The following is a 17,003-nucleotide window of genomic DNA, read 5'->3' as shown; positions in this document are numbered from 1 at the left end:
GCTTGCAGATGCTGGTTTCACACTGAAATTGCTCGCTCATTTATATTTCAATGAGATTTGCGTATAAATGGGAAACGACTCGTAGAACGCTTATTCGCCAGCACATCGCCTTTGGAGTCAAATAATGAAATACACGCAGGACGCGGAACAGTGCTAGGTGTTCAACAGTCCGATGGGATGTTTCGGATGGGATAGCTGTCGATCCTCGTCTGTTTGTGGCGCACAAAATATCGTGAAACCGCAGGCGAGAAAGACGGCAACATTCGGGGACGAGATCGCAACTGATTTGTGGGGTGAGACCGGCAACCATGGCAACCGGCTATCCACAGCACATATAGAACATCTCTCTGTCAATGCTGCATGATTTCCAAAAAAAAAAACTGGTACATATTTACATGATATGGTACACACGAAGAGTCTCCGCCCGCCCGCCGACGGACAGTGCTACGATCGCACCACCGTCGCGTTCACGGCAACCAATCTTGCTGGCAGGATTCTGATGAGGATGGACTAAAGTGCTCACAAAGCCGTATGACACTGAAGTACGGAGAAGGAAAAGGCGGGGTTAGTTCCTCTCGCCTTGGTATCCCTTCCCTCCACGCAGCGCCCGCTCAGCAACCGACACGCTAACTCACCAACGGACAGCACTTCAAAGCCGCAATCTCGCTCTCGATCGCGCGATGTTTACACACATGGCACATGAAATGCAGGCCGTCGAGGATGGGCTGCCCTGAGGCGATGCAGGTTGGGAAGGTGATGTGGCAGTGGGTGCAGTAGGTGTCTCTGTGCACAAGATCGGTGTCATGAGGGGGTGGATACGAGCGGGCATGTGGCGGATGGGGAGTGAGGGCACTTACGTATCCCGAATAGCCCCGCCACAATTCGTGCACGCAACATGATGTCCCTTCGGCTCATGCGGCGGGAACCTACTCAATCAAAAAATCAATCCCGACCCCCAGCCCACATTCCCTCCCGCCAACCGACTCACTTGACAAATATCTGCAACGCCAACGCCTCATACGCCCGTATCTCCTCCTCGTTCGCACCGGGTAGCGATTCGAGCTTGATGAACGCTTTCGAGCAGGCACCGAAGCGCCGCGCGTAGAAGCTGACGAGCGCGAGGAGGGTGAAGATGGTGCGGGCGGGGAGGAGGTCTTCGTAGTCGCGAAGGTGGAGGGCCTTTAACAAAGTTCGAATTAACATATTTGCATTCTCAGAGAAGGGTTGCGGAGAAAGCGGAACACAGCGCTTTGGTGTGAGACTTACGGTTTTGACAGCCCCATCCACGTTCCCCGCATAAAACTGTCTCTGCGCTAGTATGTAGAAATGGTACGCCTCGGCGCCGCGCCAGGCCTTGTCGAGGAACTTGGAGGAGGCCGCGGAGGTCGTTGTTGATTGCGCGTCTTCGGCGAGGAGGGCTTGGAGGGTCGCTGATTCCGTCTATGAGAACCATGGGAGATGTTATTTGGCAGTTTGTTCGGGAATGCATGAGATGGCAGTTTCTTTGGGGATGCATGCGACGGGGTCTATGCGGGCTCATCCTTCCGCTTGTAAAGAATCAGGCACGCAGGACGGCCCCATAACATACCTGTCCACCAGCACTCCCACTACGACCAGCCCCAGCAGAGCTCCGATGCGTCTCGTTCCGCGTGAGCGTATGGTACCGCTCGACCTCGAGCGCGGCCAGCACATACATCTTCTTGATCGTCAGTGGGTTCTTGCCTGCCTTCGCTGCTTCCTCCGCCATCTGCAAATCCAACCATTCCAAAAGTCAGTGTCGAAGGGTTCCTTGCATGACGCATAGGGGGGGGGGGGTTCAAAACACGTATACACAAAACCTCATACAACAACGCCGCCGACCGCTGACAATAATTCGCCCCCCGAAACAACTCGATCGCATCCAGCGTGCGGCCTGAATCGAGCAAGTGGTCTGCGTACTGAGTCAGCAGGGCCTCAATGCCCGGGTGCGCGTGTTTGTTAGCGAGGGTTATCGCTGTATTCCACTGGGGGATGCGAAAAAGTCAGCATGGTGGTTAGGATTGTGAGGGCATGGTTGGGGTGCGTGTTACCTGGTTCATCTGCACACAGGTATCGATAGCTGACTTGACGTCCCCGATCTTGGTGTACGCCGTCACGGCCGCTTCTACTAAGCCGACTTTGACGAACATCTCGGCAATGTCCTACATCCATCCACATAAATGTCAGTTGGCACTTATATTCGTTAGGATTTGGATGAGAAATCTCCGCTCACCTTGAGCAGCAAACTATTCTCAGGCAACGTGCCCACAAGCGCCTCCAGGCCGTCATAGTCTTCAATCAGGTATCGACACTCAGCGAGCCGCTCGACATTGCGTCCCTGGGCATAATAACTCGCCGCCTGCGCCCTACCCCAAACCAAACCAAAAACATCAGCCCCGCAACGCTCCGAAAACCACACGCGCTGCCCTGTCTCCCCCAAAAAAGACCCACCACTTCATCCGCTCAAAATACCAATCCCCAACCCGATCCCACGCCCGCTCCAACAACACGTCGTCCCAACCGCCCCCGCTCTTGATCAGCTGCACGACCCGGAAATAGTCCCCGATCCGCTCCCGCATCTCGATCGCGAGGTCTTTGCGATCCATGTCCAGGTACAGCTTTTCGGCGGCGTCGGGTTGGGAGAGCGCGAGGAGGAGCTCTGCGCGTTGCTTTTGAGGGTCCTGCGGGGGGGTGTCATGGGAGTGAGTTAATGTCATGTTTTCGTGGGTTTACATCCCCTCTTTTCGGCGATTCTCAAAGTGAGGCGGTGAGATACGCACGTCCAACCTCTCCAACCGCTTCAACCACACCAACCCGCCCCAATCCATCCGCTTCACCATCGTCTTCCGCGCGATCCCAAACTCCAGCTGTTCCAGGGCGGCGTCGCCGACGAGTTTCCAGAGGCGCGGGTGCGGGTTGTCTTCGACGAATTGGTACGCGTCCGGGAGGCCTACGCGGGCTATGATGTCTGGAGAGGGTGAGATGGGTGAGATGGTGGGATGAAGGGGTGAGGAGGGGTGATGAGGACGGGGAAGAAGGACGTACTGCGGGTGTCACGGAGGGATTTGGTCTCGAGGTTGAGGATCCAGTCCCGGCTCGGTTTATCTGGCGTCTGCATGATTTCGTCTAGGAGCGCGGCGCTGATCTGGAGGTCTTTGAAGCTGCATATATCTACGAAACATCGCAAAACATCAATACACGTTCGCTCTTCACCAGGCAGAAGCAGAGGGAAGGGGGGTGGCGGAACGTACATCCATTACAAGCGATCGGCTCCTCCGGCTCCAACCCGCGAAACACATACATGCGCGTCTTCTCCATCACCGCCAGGAGTTCGGGGTTATCGTCTGCCCTAAAACATTCACAAACTCAATCGCTATCTCAAACATTGAAATCAAGCTGAGATATCGATAGGGTGGGACGTTACCATTTGAGATCCCAAACATCTTTCCGCTCAAACGCCAACATCTGTCCACCATTCTGCATCGCAAACAATCAGTCCTCGCCCCCCACATGGGGCCATCCCTCAAATCCACAAAACACTCACCACATCCTTCCCCCCAACCATCCCCCCAACACTCCCATTCCCTCCTCCAGTAGTCTTCCCACCCCGTCTCTCCAACCCCAAAACCCTCCCCACCCCCGCCGAATCCACCACCCCGACCCTGCTTTCATCACAATTCACCGCCATCAAGCTCACGCGTCCGGGGAGCGTGTATTTGGCCTCGAGGGTGAGGGAGGGCAGGGAGAGGTGCAGGAGGGCGCCGGAGTGCCGGGCGAGGAGGAGGGTGGATGGGGTGAGGGAGAGGGATGTGATTGGGTCGGTGGTGGGTGGGCGAGAACGCAGGTCGGACAGGGAGGCGGAGGGAGCCGAGGAACCGATGAGGGATAGGTCGTCGATATGGAAGAGGCGTTCGCGGGTTTCTGTTCTTCTTAGCACTATCCATGGAAAAAAAAGGTAATTCGTTGGCCGGCTCCGCTTTCGATGCTCCCAAGAAAAAGTGCAAAACTCCTTATACGTACCATCAAGCGCGGTCAACCTCCCTGCCCCGCCCTGTCTAAACATCCACACACAGACCACATCCCCACTCGCCACAACCACGACATTGCCCCTCACCGCCGCAAACCCGGGCTCAAACCCCACATACTTGCACTCCTGCTCTTTCCCAATCGCATTCACCACACTCACACACCACCCTTCCTCCTCCCCTTCCTCTTCCCTCTTACTCACAACAACCGCTACCTCCCCCCCAGCAGCAACCCTCACCACCTTCCCCACACTCTTGGTATATCGATCGTTGGTCTTGGTGTTCCAGAACACCAATGTGGAGGGAGACGAAGGCGGGAGGTAGAGCAGCGTGTCGGCGAAATAGGCGTGGGTGTAGGTCGGCCGCACGTGGGCGAAGTAGATGAAGGAGTCGACGGCCAGCGCGATCCGCAGCGAGGTGTGTTCCCACGAGAGGGAGGAGATGAGCCGGCCGGGGACTTTTAGGGAGCGGAGGAACTGGGTAAACCAGTCAGTAAATACGGGGTGTTAGTCCCGGGGTGTTGATACATATTTTTGTGAATGGTGATTGGGGGAGATACGTACATGCCCCCACGGATCAAAGAATTGCACAACTGCAACCTCCCTCTCCTCCCCTCCGGCGGCTTTAACGACTTGCACGCCCGAAACGGCAAGCACGCTCCCGTTCGTGTTCCACCGCGCATCCACGTGCCGCATGTTGGTGTCCACCACGAGCGGCTGGGTATCCATCTCGTCCCGCATCAGCTGCAATTTCCCGTTGTCGAAGAGGATGGCAAGGCTGGGGGTGCGTGGGTCCGACGAGTTGGAGGTGCCGTTGTACCAGTCGATCTTGGACACTGTTGTCGGGGTGTTTGGGGAGGAGCAGTACGAGGCGACTTTCGTCAAAAATGTGCCTGTGGAGTCGTACAGCTGCAACTCCCCACCCACAGTCGCAAACAACAGCCGCTGGGCGTCCGGGCTCCACTGGACGTGCGCGAGGGTCGTTTTGAGTTCCTTCCCCCATAATCGGTTCCCGTCGACGCTCCCGACGATGACCGCGCCGTCCTTGTAGACGATACAGATCTGGGACCCGTCGCGGTTCCAGTGCATGGAGGCGACGGTGGATTTGTTGCGGTTGTTGATCATCTCTTCGTACCATGTGCCTTTGTAGAGGATCCAGACGATGATCAGGCCGCTCGAGTCGGACGTCGTGAGCTTGCGGTGGTGCAGGTTCCAGGTTGAGACTACCACCGAGCCTATGTAATGAGAGAGAGAGGAGGGGTGAGTTGGGCGAGTTGATGTTGGTTGATGCGATGAAATAACATGAAGCAAAGCGAAGCGATTGGATAGTTGGTTGAACGACATCCTGCTCGCTCCGCTCGCAACAAGGATGTTGGGCTAGTGTGATTCGCAATCCTGGATCTACGGCCCAGTTTGAGCTCGCTGTCGCTCGCGAACTCCTCTTTTCGTTCGAAACCTCAAGCATTCTCGTCGCTCTCGCTCGGAACTCTCAAGCACTCTCGTTCTCCTCGCTTCTTTCGCGCGAACGTCGCTTCGCTCGACCTCGCTTTACCTACCAGAATGCCCCTGCAATGTCTGGTTCATAGACAAATTTGCCGCCGTGGAGGGTGCTGCTGCCGCTGCCGCCTGCTTCCCAGTGGCATGATCCGGCGCCGTCGCAACCGCGGCAATCTCCTTCTTTGCTGATGCATCCTCCAGCTTCAGCACTTTAAGCAATCCATCTTCACCGCCACAAGCGATCCATCCTTGGTCGTTATCCCAAGCGACCGTGCGTAGTTTGATGCCGTTTGGGATTGCGATCTAGATTAATGTGGGGAGGATGGATGAGTGAGTGTGACAGTATATGATTGGGGGAGATGGTTGACATCAGTTACCTTCTTGCTGAGATAGACAAACATTGGAGTGGTCTTGAGATCTATGAACGCTTGGAACAGACCCGACCACCGCGAGGAGGATATGCAATGATGAGAGCTGGATGAAGATGAGGAGCAAGATGTTTATGTAAACTGGATGTATTTTCAAATCAGAAAGAAATATTGGCAAAGACCAGTGGCCGTTATCGAATGCCATCTACATATACAGGACAAGAATCCGTTTTGGAAAAAGCCGGGAGTTCCTTCTCACTTTCCATTCACGCGTGCGGGAGGCCGAGAGAGCGACGCGTCCGAAACTGCGCTCCATGACTCACAATGACTCACAATGACTCACCCGCCAAGTTTAAAGACGGATCATGTGACTTCATGTGGCCCGTCATTCTCTCTCTCTCTCCCTCTCTTCGACCTTCGGGCCCCCTTTTGCCACAGCACTGCGAAAAGTGGAAGAGAACACATCATGGTCGCTGTAAAGAGAAAAAAGTCCACTTCGAATGCAAAGGCTGAGGCAGAGGCTCAAGCTGAGACCTTTGTCGACCCTTACATTGACCCCTCAGACGACGACGAAGACGACGACGACGACGAGGAGGACAAAGTGGACGCGGAGACACTGGAAATGGAAGATATGGTAGAGGACCTCATAGAGGGTGGCAGTGACGACGAGGAGGAGGAGGACGATGAGGACAACGGAGAAGAGGACGGAGGTGCAGACGTAGACGACGAGGAGGGAAAGGGAGGAAAGCCATTCCCAACAAAACCCACGAAACAAAACACCAACAAACTCTACGCAGCACCCACCTCCACCGAAATCCAACAACTGAAGGAAACCAGCGACCTCTTCCAATCCAACCTCTTCAAACTGCAGATCGAAGAACTTCTCAAAGAAGTCCGCGTCGATTTCCTCAAAAGCAGCAGCGCTGCGGGTCTGGAACGCGCGCTGAGGAGGCTGAAGGATGTATTTGACCGCATGAACGCAGAGGTGGCGGAAAAGAGCGTAGCGCAGGCGACGAAGGATTTGGAAAAGGAGGGCGTGGTGGTGCCGTTCCCGGATCCGTCACCACCTGCCGACGCGCAATACAAACTGGGGTTCAAGAAACCGACAAAGGTGTTTGTGGTGGGCAGTTACTTGTTGAAGACGGTGGCAAAGACCCCCTCGGGAACGAATGTGGACGTTGCTGTGCAGATGCCAGAGTCGCTGTTTCAGGACAAGGATAATGTCAACTACCGCTACTTTTACAAACGGGCGTACTACCTCGCAATGCTCGCCGCGGAGGTGAAGAAGCACGCTGGACCGAAGGATTTGGCGGTCGAGATGGAGTTCCAGGCGTTCCAGGGCGACAGGCGGCGACCGGTTCTCGTCCTGACGTCAACGGGAAAGAACAGCGAATACGACTTTAAATCCAAATTCGCATTCTCCATCCGCGTGTTCCCCGTCATCCCGCAAAACGTGTTCCCGCCCCGCAGACTCGCCCCAGGCCGCAACAGCGTGCGTGCCAATTTCCTAGCCGGAGGAGGCGACCTCCCCGAATCCGCAAACACACCCACCCCGCACTACAACGCCGCCCTCCTAAAAGACACTCCACTGGTAGCCCACATGAACCTCCTGCATCACCACACAACCACCTGCGCTGGGTTCCGCGAAGCCTCCATCCTCGCAAAAGTCTGGCTCGCCCAACGCGGGTTCAGCGGCAACACCTCGAAAGCGGGGTTCAACGGTTTCCTCTTCTCCATGATCATGGGATACCTCCTCCGCACGAACGACAAGAATGGGAACCGGCTTCTGGGAAACAATTTCAGCTCCTACCAGCTGTTCAAGGTAACCATCGCGTACATCGCAACCCACGACTTTTTAGCCGAGCCCGTCTTCATGACCCCCGATGGCAAACCGCTGGGTTCCGACGCCGATTTCTCCGCCCCCGCGTTTAAAGCCGCCTACGACGTTGTGATCGTCGACCCCTCCGGCACAATCAACATGGCCGCATCCATGTCCTCAGCCGACCTGGCTGAACTCCAACACGAGGCTAAAAAATCAATGGCGATGCTCACCGACCCCACGGGCACCGACCACTTCGACGCCCTCTTCCTAAAGAAAGTGGATACACCCCACCTGCGCTACGACAACGTCGCCCGGGTCACGATCCCACCGGCCCACTCCCCGCCAGTCTACACCACCCCCGCAAGACTAGACCACCCATCCCTCCACCTCTACCTCCTCCGCGTCGTTGGCCGCACCCTCAAAGAAGCACTCACCAACCGTGCCACCCTCGTATCAACCTGGATCGACGCCCTGCCCGCGTGGTCCATCGACAATCTACCGGTGACGTACGGGGAGGCGAACGCGGCGGTGTATGTGGGTCTGAATCTGGACGCGGAACATGCGATCCGGTTTGTGGAGCATGGCCCGTCGCCGGATGATGCTGCGGCTGCGGAGAAGTTTAGGAATCTGTGGGGTCCCAAATCGGAGCTCCGCCGCTTCAAAAACGGCGAAATCCTCGAATCCGTTTTATTCGACTGCCCCAACACTTTGGATGAACGTGCTCTGATTGTGGGAAAAATGGTCACATACCTCCTGCACCGCCACATAACACTCCCCGCCACCAAAATCCTCTACTGGGCTGGCCAATTCAACACCTTCCTCACCGCCCCCGGCATAAGCCTTCAGACAAACACATTTCAAACCGCCCTGGACGCATTCACCACCTTCGCCAAAACCCTCCGTCGTCTAGACGGTTTGCCGTTGAGTATCACACAAGTCACACCCATCGCCCCCGGGTTGAGACATACCGCTGTTTTTGTACCGCAGCCTTTACCCGCGGACTCTGGAGCGGCGGCGTTGGAGGCGTATAGACCGTTCCATGCGCCGTTAGAGTGTATCATCTCGTTTGAGTCGAGTGGAAGGTGGCCGGACGACCTGGACGCTATACAATTGAGCAAACGCGCATTCTACCTGCGTATTGCGGAGGAGATGTGTAAACAGCACCCGGGGACGAGGGCGGTTGTCGAAACGGGCAAGGGAGGGCATGTGGGGGAGAGCGGGGGTTTGGAGGTCACGACTGTCGAGGGGTATACGTTCAGATGCACGATCCATGTCGAGCGGGAGAGGCATCTGCTTGAGAAGATCATCGAAGCGCAGCGGAAACCGAAAACCAACAACGTACCACTGGGTCTCGACACCTCCGACAATACGGTATCAACAAAATGGACGCAGGAATCATACACAGCAGCCCTGGCATACCACACGAAGACGTATATCAACACACCGTACCACGCGCACCACATCGCGACCCTCTGCACGACGCATACATTCCTCCCGCACGCCATCCGTCTCACAAAGCGGTGGTTGGGCGCTCACATGCTGTCCCCGCACGTCAGCGATGAATGGGTGGAAAGCGTGGTTGTCGCCGCGCTTCTGGCCGATGGGGCTGAGGTTCCGGCATCACCATCAACAGCGTTCCTCCGCGTCCTCCACGTCCTCGCACACTGGGATTTCCGATCGACACCCTTAGTCGCCTCCCTCGACCCGGAAGCCGTCTCGCTCACGATCCGCCGTGAAATTCACTCGGCGTTCACGAGAACCCGCGCGGACCCGGCCGCGAAAAACAACGCGGCGGTGATGTGTGTAGCCCATGCACGGGATATACAGGGAACGTGGTGGAAGGAGGGGAGTCCGGGCGTGGCTGTGGCGGAGCGGATTGGGGACCTGGCGAGGGCGTGTCTGGGGATCGTGGAAAGCTTGCTTGGCGGAAAAGTGGGTGGAAGTAGGGGGGTTGATAGGACGGTTATGGTTCGTATGTGGGGCTGCGTATTCGTTCCGCCTGATCTCATACTAATATTCTTGTGATGTTGTTTCTTTTAGAAACTCTTCACACCAACCCCAACCCACTTCGACATCCTCGTCCCCCTCTCCCCCGCGCACAACCCGCGCTACCGCGAACACATCCACTACAACGCCTCCCTCCTCACCGCCACACTACCCAAGTACAAGAACCTCGTCCCCGTGGCTGACAGGACGCGGGCGGTGGTGGCGACGGTGGATACAGTGCGGAGCTATGTGGCGGAGCTGAGGAGGATGCTGGGCGAGGCGGGGATCCTGTTTGTGGATGAGTTTGGAGGCTGTGTGGTGGGCGTTGTGGTCAGGCCTGCTGTCAAGGACGGGGCGGCCGCCAGGTGGAGGGTGGAGAATGCGTGGAATGTCGTTAGATGCGGAGATGAGGACGATGAGGACGTGGATGAGGTATGTATCCCCCCCCATCACACACATCTGCCTTTGTTCGTTCGTCACACTCATCGTCATGGTTTCTCACCCAGCCCGCGCGGAAGAAGAAGAAGGGGACGATGGTGGAGAAGGAGCGGGAAAGGAAAGGAGGGAAGAAGGAGCTGATGGTGCGGCCCAACCTCCGGGCGATGGTTGCGGAGATGCAGCGGTTGGGGGAGGGGTTGGTGTTGGGTGTTGATGTGCGGTGTGAGATATGAGGGGATTTCGAAAAAAAGTTGGGGTCCTGGTCCCGGCGGCGGGGGCGTGTTTAGGACGTATGATAACTTATTATATATAGGTGGCTTTGGGAATAGGGCTTCTGTGTGGCGTAGGGGACGTAGATAGCATTTTGCAATGAGATGGATGCAGAATGGGAAGAGGCGTTTAGAAGACGTGGGTTGCCGTCCCTTTGTCTGCTGTTCCTCCCCTCCCTCGTGCAGGGAGAGTAAGAAGCGCGTGCCGGAGAGCGGGGGCGTGTTCTCCAGTCGCTCTCAGCAGAAGCGTCTTGCGGAACTCACTGAGACGCACCACTACATACAATACAGTTACAGTACATACTCGCCATCCGTCGTCGCAGCATACCTACGCAGGCACAGCACACTTGCGTTGCACAGTTGGAGGGAACTACAGCTAACAGCATACAGCCGGGCACTCGGGCAGGATGGGACGCGGCCACACCAACCACGCAAGAGGCCGAAGGAAGAGCAGCGGTGGTGGGGGTGGAAATCCCAACAACAACAACAACAACAACGGCGGGGGTGGTGGTGGAAGCCATAATGGAAGCAGCGGCAACATCCCAGGGAAGCCGGCCACATCCCCATCCCAATCACCATCATCCCATCCCCGCCAATCCAGCGCACCCACCTCCCACTCCGAACCACTCGCAAAACTATCCCCGCCCCTCCCCCCAACCCCGCCCGTCATCATCCCCCCACGCATGACCCCACCGTCCCGCTCACGCACAGCATCCGCATCCTCCCTCCCACCCACCGGCAGCGCATCACGGGCTATGAGTGCGAGTTCACTGCCCAATGTGGATAAACCCCTCCCCGAACCGCCCCGGTCGGACTCTGGGGCGAAGGTGGAACAGGAAATGGAGACGGAGGGGAACGTGAATACGAATACGAGTTCGCCAAGGGTGTCGTCGCAGACGTTTGGGTTGTCGTTGAGCTTGACGCGTCCGACGGGTGCGGCCGAGGCCCCCGCTGCGTTGTGGGCGGGGGCTGCGTCGCGGAGTGGGAGTCTGAGTGGGTCGGGGAATGTGGGGAGTGCAGGGAGTATACGCAACAGTGCGGACTCTGCGGTGGACGAAGGTGCGATGAGGGTGTCCTCCCCACCGAGATCGATCACGATGCCGAGACGGAGCGAGGGTGCGAGTGGGAGTGGGGCGGGGTTGGATAGCCCGACGTCGGTGCATCTGCCGGAGTTTGAGTTTGAGAAGAGTTCGTTTGTCAAGACGCTTGCTGATGACGGGGCGAGGGGGGATGTTGACGCGTCAACGGTTGAAGGACGCGCGGGGGATAGCGTTGAGCCTGGTCTGGATGAAAATGCGCTGCGGGGTGGTGAGGAGAAGCCGCCATTGCCTTTTGGACTGGGGTCAGACACGGCTTCGCACAGGAATTCGGTGCTGTTGGGGATAGGTGGACAGCAAGGTGACGCGCAGAAAGGAGATGCGGGGCAGGGCGGGAAGCCAAAATTTTGGTCGGGGTTCAAGGTACGCATCGACTTGAACTTTGAATGGCGATGGGCTCAAATAGGAACTCACTCTGCTGTTGCTTTTGTTCGTTTTCAGAGATCGGTCAGCGGAAATATTGCGAAATTACGCTCGACCAGATCAACCGCCGACTTCAAAAACGTGGCCAGTTCGCATTCGGCGGTAGCAGGCGAACACAGCGAAACTGGGCCGAAGGAGATCAGCATGCACAGCAATTTGACTGTACGTAATTGTTTTCGCTTTATTTGATGTGTACTGACATTCCTTTTGATTTGAATAGTCGGAGAACATTACTCGCATTTTTGGAACGGCCGATACGCACCCGCGCGATGCGTCGACTGAGGTGCCGCCGCGGCATATGTCTAGCACATCTCAGCCGCCTTCGATAACGTTGTCGTCCCAAGGGCAGCCCCATGGAGAACAGAACGACAACAGCAATAGCCATGCGGACCCATCAGCCACGACAACCGGGCACGATTTCCGCAAACGAAGCAGCTCGCACGTAGCCTCCTCCAGTCCGGCAACGAACGACCACGGCCCGCGAACAGACAGCGCCGCCCGCCCAGGATCCGCCGGCCACCTCGCCACAACCACACCCTCAACAACCCGCCCATCCCTCTACATCCCCCTAAACGGCTCCCCACCCTCCCCCACAATACGCAACCTCGACCCCTCCCGCCGCGCCCCCCGCCCCGTCTCCTACGCCGGCCCCTCTGCAAGCCCCTGGGTCCTCACCGACCCGCAAAAATCCGCCGAATCAACAAGCACACCCACCAGCCCCGTCTCCTCCTCCCCCCTCAACCCCGACACGCGGCGGCATCATTCCCCCGACCCCGAGACACCCGACACGGCCGAATTACCACCACCGAGGGATTGGAAGACGATGGACCCGGCGGAAGTCGGACGGTTATTGTTCGACGATGACTTTTGGGAGATACCTGTGGATAAAGTGGCCGAGGTGATTGGAAAGGCTGGCGTGAGGAGTGAGAAGGTGTTGGGGGAGTTCATGAAAGGCTTTGGCTTTGGGGGCGTGGAGGTGGATGAGGGGATACGGGCTGTGGCGGAGAAAGTGTTGATGGCGGGGGACTCGCAGGTGCTGTTGAGGATCTTGACGGGGTTTGCGAGGCGGTGGTGGGAGTGTAACCCGGACCGGCAGCAGATTTATTTAGATCCTGGTATGGTGGCCCGTTGAGATGCGGATCGCCCGTGTGAAATGACATCCGACTTGCGTTGACCCGAATTCTGATTTACAGTGATTGTCGAAACGTACGCGAACTGCATGATGCTACTCAACACGGACCTGCACGTCGCCAACGCCGGAGGGCGCGGGAACAGAATGACGAAAGCTAAATGGGTGCCTCTCATCATTGAGACTCTCGTTCAGAACGGGGAAGGGATGGACCTTTTTGGCAGTGAGGAGGGGAAGGTGGTCAAGAAGGCTTGGATCAAGGTGATCGAGCCGGTTTTGAAGGTTGGTAGGGGATTTCGATGGGTGTTTCTTTCTTTGAGAAGGGTGGCTGATGTGTATCGTGGGTTCATGCAGCGGACGTTTGACCGGATAGCCAAAACCCCGCTACCGCAACGCCAAGCAACCAAGCCCTCCATCGAACTCACCCGCGCGGACGACACGGGCCATGGCCTGTTCAACAAATCCCCCTCCATGCCCCGCCTGCACCGCGACGCCTCGTCCCTCTCCCTCGCATCCACAATCTCCACAGGCACCATGTTCTCCATCTCCGACAAACGCCGCACAATGACCAGCGGCCTCGGGGGTGGTGGTAACTCACCCTTCACATTCCGCCGAAAATCAGACTCAAGAACCGTGTTTGGACCCGACCCCACCGCCGGCGGGCTCAGCCTCGACTCCCAATTACACCTCGCCACGGGGGGACATTTCCTCCAAGACGGAAGATGGGTGAGCGCCGACGACCACGCCACCTCCTCCTCCCCCGGCAGCGCGAGCGATACCGCCCTAGGTGGAGGACCCGACCCAACCGTGCGCTGCGAAGGCATCCTCATCCGCAAACACCGCAACGAAGCCAACGACGTGAAAGCCAAAAACCGGCAATGGATAAAATTCCTCTGCGCGCTTCGGTTGGAAGTTCACGCGGGCACGTTGGAGATGGTGATGCAGAAGCTGGAGCGCGAGGGGAATGCGGGGTTCAGTGCGAGTGAGTGGGGGGCGTCGGGGAGCAGTGATGCGCTTGAGGGAGGGGTGCCGATGGTGAGCGTGGCGACGGCGGATAGTTTGGGATGGGGGGGGACGTATCCGAGGTTGAGTGTGGGCACGGAGCGGATGAGGGCTACTAGTGAGGTGCCGAGGCATAGCGTGAGTGTTGAGCGGAATCGCGAATTCGAAAAGATGTATTAGCTGTGGTTTATCTCGTCCGTTTACTGATTGTTCACTTGTTTGTTGATGCCCAGGTCCGAGCAACCCCCGCAGCCCACTCCCCCTCGTCCCCCTCCACAACCCAACCCTTCAACCTCCTCCACTCCCTCGCCACCCCCCTCCCACCACCCGGCTACTCCCCCCTCCGCCCCCACGTCTTCACCCTCCGCCTCTCCGACGGGCAGATCTACCTCTACCACGCGCCCAGCGCCGACATTGTCCGCGAGTGGGTGCATACCATCAACATCTGGGCCGCGAGGAAATCGAAGGAACCGTTGGCGGGCAGTGGCGGGAATGCGGAGTACGGGTGGGGACCGTTGGAGGCTGAGCGGGTGTTACGGAGGGACGCGGAGAAGGATAGGGAGCTGGAACGGAAGGCGTTGGATACCCTCCCGGGGGCCGACGATGTGGCGACGACTTCCTCTAGGGGTCAGAGTTTGGATGACAACAGCAGTCCCGTGGCGACGGGCGGCGAGTCGGTGGTTTCGGCGGCGCTGTCGGACGAAACGGGCGTCGCGGTCGTCGGGTCGCCTGATTCCCCGGCCGCGCCTGCATCCAGCAGCGCGACAACGACAACGACAACCACAGGGACAGGCACACGGTACGCGGCCTCCATGCGCAGCTTCGTCAGCGCCAACAGCACCGAAAGCGGCCGGTCAAGCGCCACCATGCCCGCGCTCGGCTCCCACCTCTCCTCTTTGAGTGGGGGGTACACCAGCAACACCCTCCCGCACGGCGGCTACCACGGCGGCTACCACGCGCACGGCAAACCCCCCCTAAGCTCAGCCCACGTGATGCAGCACAGCAACAGCATGCCTATCCCCCGAGACGCGCGCGCCGCGAAGGAAGAAGCCAAACGTGTGAGAAAGATGAAGATCGAGGAGTGGAATGCCCCCGTGCCGAGTGGGCGCGTGATGAGTGTGTTGGGCGAGGAGGAGCAGTTTGCGGTGTGGAAACGGCAGAGGGATATGGTCTATGCGGAGATTGAGGTGCATTCGGCGTATAGGGCGGGAATGGAGCGGTTGGTGAGTAGCCCCTCATAAATCCGGTGTTTTGTAGGGTCTTGTCCTCTGACCTCAGTTTGATTGTTGTGCTCTTTAGTATGTGACACACCCGCCCCACCGCCAAAAAGCCCTCGCGAACTGGATGCGCAAACAGCGCTGGCTCATGCGCGAATACGACAAATACAGCACCTACGCGCAGTTGCTCCATGACGCTATCGTCGAGCGGCAGAACAGGGAGATGGCGGCTGCTGCTGCTGTTGCGGCTGCTTCGGCGTCCGCGGGGAGTTGGGGCTTGTCGGCGGCGGTGGGCAATTCGGATCCGAGTGTTGGGGATGCTGGCACTGGTGCTGGTGTCAAGAGTGAGGCGGGCGTGGTTGGCCCTGTGTCGGTTATTTCACCCGAGGGGGATGGTGAGGATACCGCATCTCAGCAATCACAACAACACGCAACGCAATCCGCCCATCACCTCCACCCCGCCACGCCAGCACACATCACCACCACAACAACCCACGCACCAACCCCAACATCCAGCGCACCCCCGACCCCGACATCCGCAGGTACAGCCTCCCGCCGCCGGTGGTCCTTCACAAACGCCATCCTGGGCCTCACGGGCGCCGGACCCAACCATCAACCGAATTTCGACCCCGTGGAGAAGACCACCGTCTCGCATCTCCCACCACCTGTTCCCGTAACGCATGCGACGCCGGTGCAGCAGCAGACGCACAGGGTGCTGGTACCCCTGAAAGACGCGCCTGTCGGGGCGGGCGATGACGGGGGGGTCTCCACTGGGACATCACCAACGAACGCGACACCTGCAACACTCCCGTTTCGACGCCGCGCGGGAAGCGTGAGTCTGGATATGATCTCGGAAGCCGCGGGCGATGACGGGTCCAATGCCGCTGCTGCCCCCGCCGGTTCGGCCATACCAGCACCCACCGACCCGACCGTTGGCGGCGACACACACACCCTCGTCGCTACCCCACCGACCGCCGCGCCACCGTCGCACTCGTTCACGAAGAAACGGAGAGGGAGTTTGGGCAGCGCTTTGGGCGGTGGACCTCCGGGTGTCGGGCTGGGTACACCGTTACCGCCGACGATGCCGACCCCCGATCCGTCGAGGGTGTCGCTGGGTGTGGGACATGCCGGTGTGGGAGACGCCGAGGACGGGACTGGCGAGCGGGTGTCACCTGCGGGTGGGGACTCGAGCATCCCGACGGAATCATCCCGGTCCGAGGACACGCCGTGAAAAGTGGGGGAAAAAATCACTGACTTCCGTTCGTCATCTCCCGACTTCCCGCTCGCCGTCTTCGAACCATGCAACATATATACCCCGCTGACCAGCACCCCCGTCCCATATTGCCGACTCGCTGCGAAGGGAGAAGTCAACATCCTGTGGGAACCTCGCTGTTTTGAACCTTTTTCTTTGTTTTGTTTTGTTTTTTGGAATGGGAGGGCGAGTTTCGTTTTCGTGCGTGGACATAAACGACACGCCCCTGGAGGGTTTGTTGGGCTTTACGTTACGGTTACGGGTACGACTCAGGGGGGAGGGGAAAGATCGGATTGGAGGGACTGGACTTATGGGACTTGTTGGGGGTAGAGAATGGTGTGTATGTACATGTTTCCACGTTTTTGGAATAAAGGACGAAAAATGTAAATAATGGATGGCGTTTTTCGACCGGAGGGTTTGACTCTGTTTGTGTGCATTGGTTGGTGTGGTAGATGGGTTGC

At 58.0% G+C, this 17,003-nt stretch overlaps 3 protein-coding genes across 3 annotated transcripts; 2 read left to right on the top strand and 1 right to left on the bottom strand.

Annotated features, from left to right (window-relative positions):
* Positions 1-391: 391 nt before the first annotated feature.
* EV422DRAFT_581893 (uncharacterized protein) lies at positions 392-6,142 on the bottom strand (the record flags this gene model as incomplete). The annotated part of the gene is made up of 19 exons (XM_053073388.1): positions 5,917-6,142; positions 5,599-5,842; positions 4,607-5,277; positions 4,039-4,519; positions 3,563-3,954; positions 3,443-3,495; positions 3,270-3,367; positions 3,064-3,189; positions 2,799-2,986; positions 2,470-2,699; positions 2,252-2,384; positions 2,070-2,180; positions 1,839-2,003; positions 1,589-1,747; positions 1,267-1,440; positions 989-1,179; positions 858-926; positions 636-783; positions 392-496 (listed from the first exon to the last, which is right to left on the bottom strand). The coding sequence occupies exons 1-19, from the start codon at positions 5,938-5,940 to the stop codon at positions 392-394; spliced, it is 3,762 nt and encodes a 1,253-aa protein (XP_052920725.1). The 5' UTR covers positions 5,941-6,142.
* Positions 6,143-6,340: 198 nt separating this feature from the next.
* EV422DRAFT_562354 (Nrap protein) lies at positions 6,341-10,545 on the top strand. Its single transcript, XM_053071964.1, has 3 exons — positions 6,341-9,697; positions 9,770-10,147; positions 10,222-10,545. Exons 1-3 carry the CDS (start codon positions 6,374-6,376, stop codon positions 10,384-10,386), a joined length of 3,867 nt encoding a protein of 1,288 aa, XP_052920724.1. The 5' UTR covers positions 6,341-6,373; the 3' UTR covers positions 10,387-10,545.
* Positions 10,546-11,105: 560 nt separating this feature from the next.
* Positions 11,106-16,521, top strand: EV422DRAFT_510312 (uncharacterized protein; the record flags this gene model as incomplete). Its single annotated transcript, XM_053068918.1, has 7 exons — positions 11,106-11,882; positions 11,961-12,104; positions 12,163-13,057; positions 13,136-13,353; positions 13,426-14,211; positions 14,307-15,296; positions 15,373-16,521. The coding sequence occupies 7 exons, from the start codon at positions 11,106-11,108 to the stop codon at positions 16,519-16,521; spliced, it is 4,959 nt and encodes a 1,652-aa protein (XP_052920723.1).
* Between the last annotated feature and the right edge of the window lie 482 nt (positions 16,522-17,003).

The sequence above is a fragment of the Fimicolochytrium jonesii genome (assembly GCF_025526975.1).
Source record: "Fimicolochytrium jonesii strain JEL569 chromosome Unknown EV422scaffold_46, whole genome shotgun sequence".
Classification (NCBI taxonomy): Eukaryota; Fungi; Chytridiomycota; class Chytridiomycetes; order Spizellomycetales; family Powellomycetaceae; genus Fimicolochytrium; species Fimicolochytrium jonesii.
Note: the sequence above shows the minus strand (reverse complement) of the source record. Positions and strands in the feature narration are given on the sequence as shown.

Coding starts and splice junctions, on each gene's coding strand:
- EV422DRAFT_562354 (XM_053071964.1), top strand. CDS start 6,374: ATGGTCGCTGTAAAGAGAAAAAAGTCCACTTCGAATGCAAAGGCTGAG. Junction 9,698..9,769: donor GGGTTGATAGGACGGTTATG/GTTCGTATGTGG, acceptor TGTTTCTTTTAG/AAACTCTTCACACCAACCCC. Junction 10,148..10,221: donor ACGATGAGGACGTGGATGAG/GTATGTATCCCC, acceptor TTTCTCACCCAG/CCCGCGCGGAAGAAGAAGAA.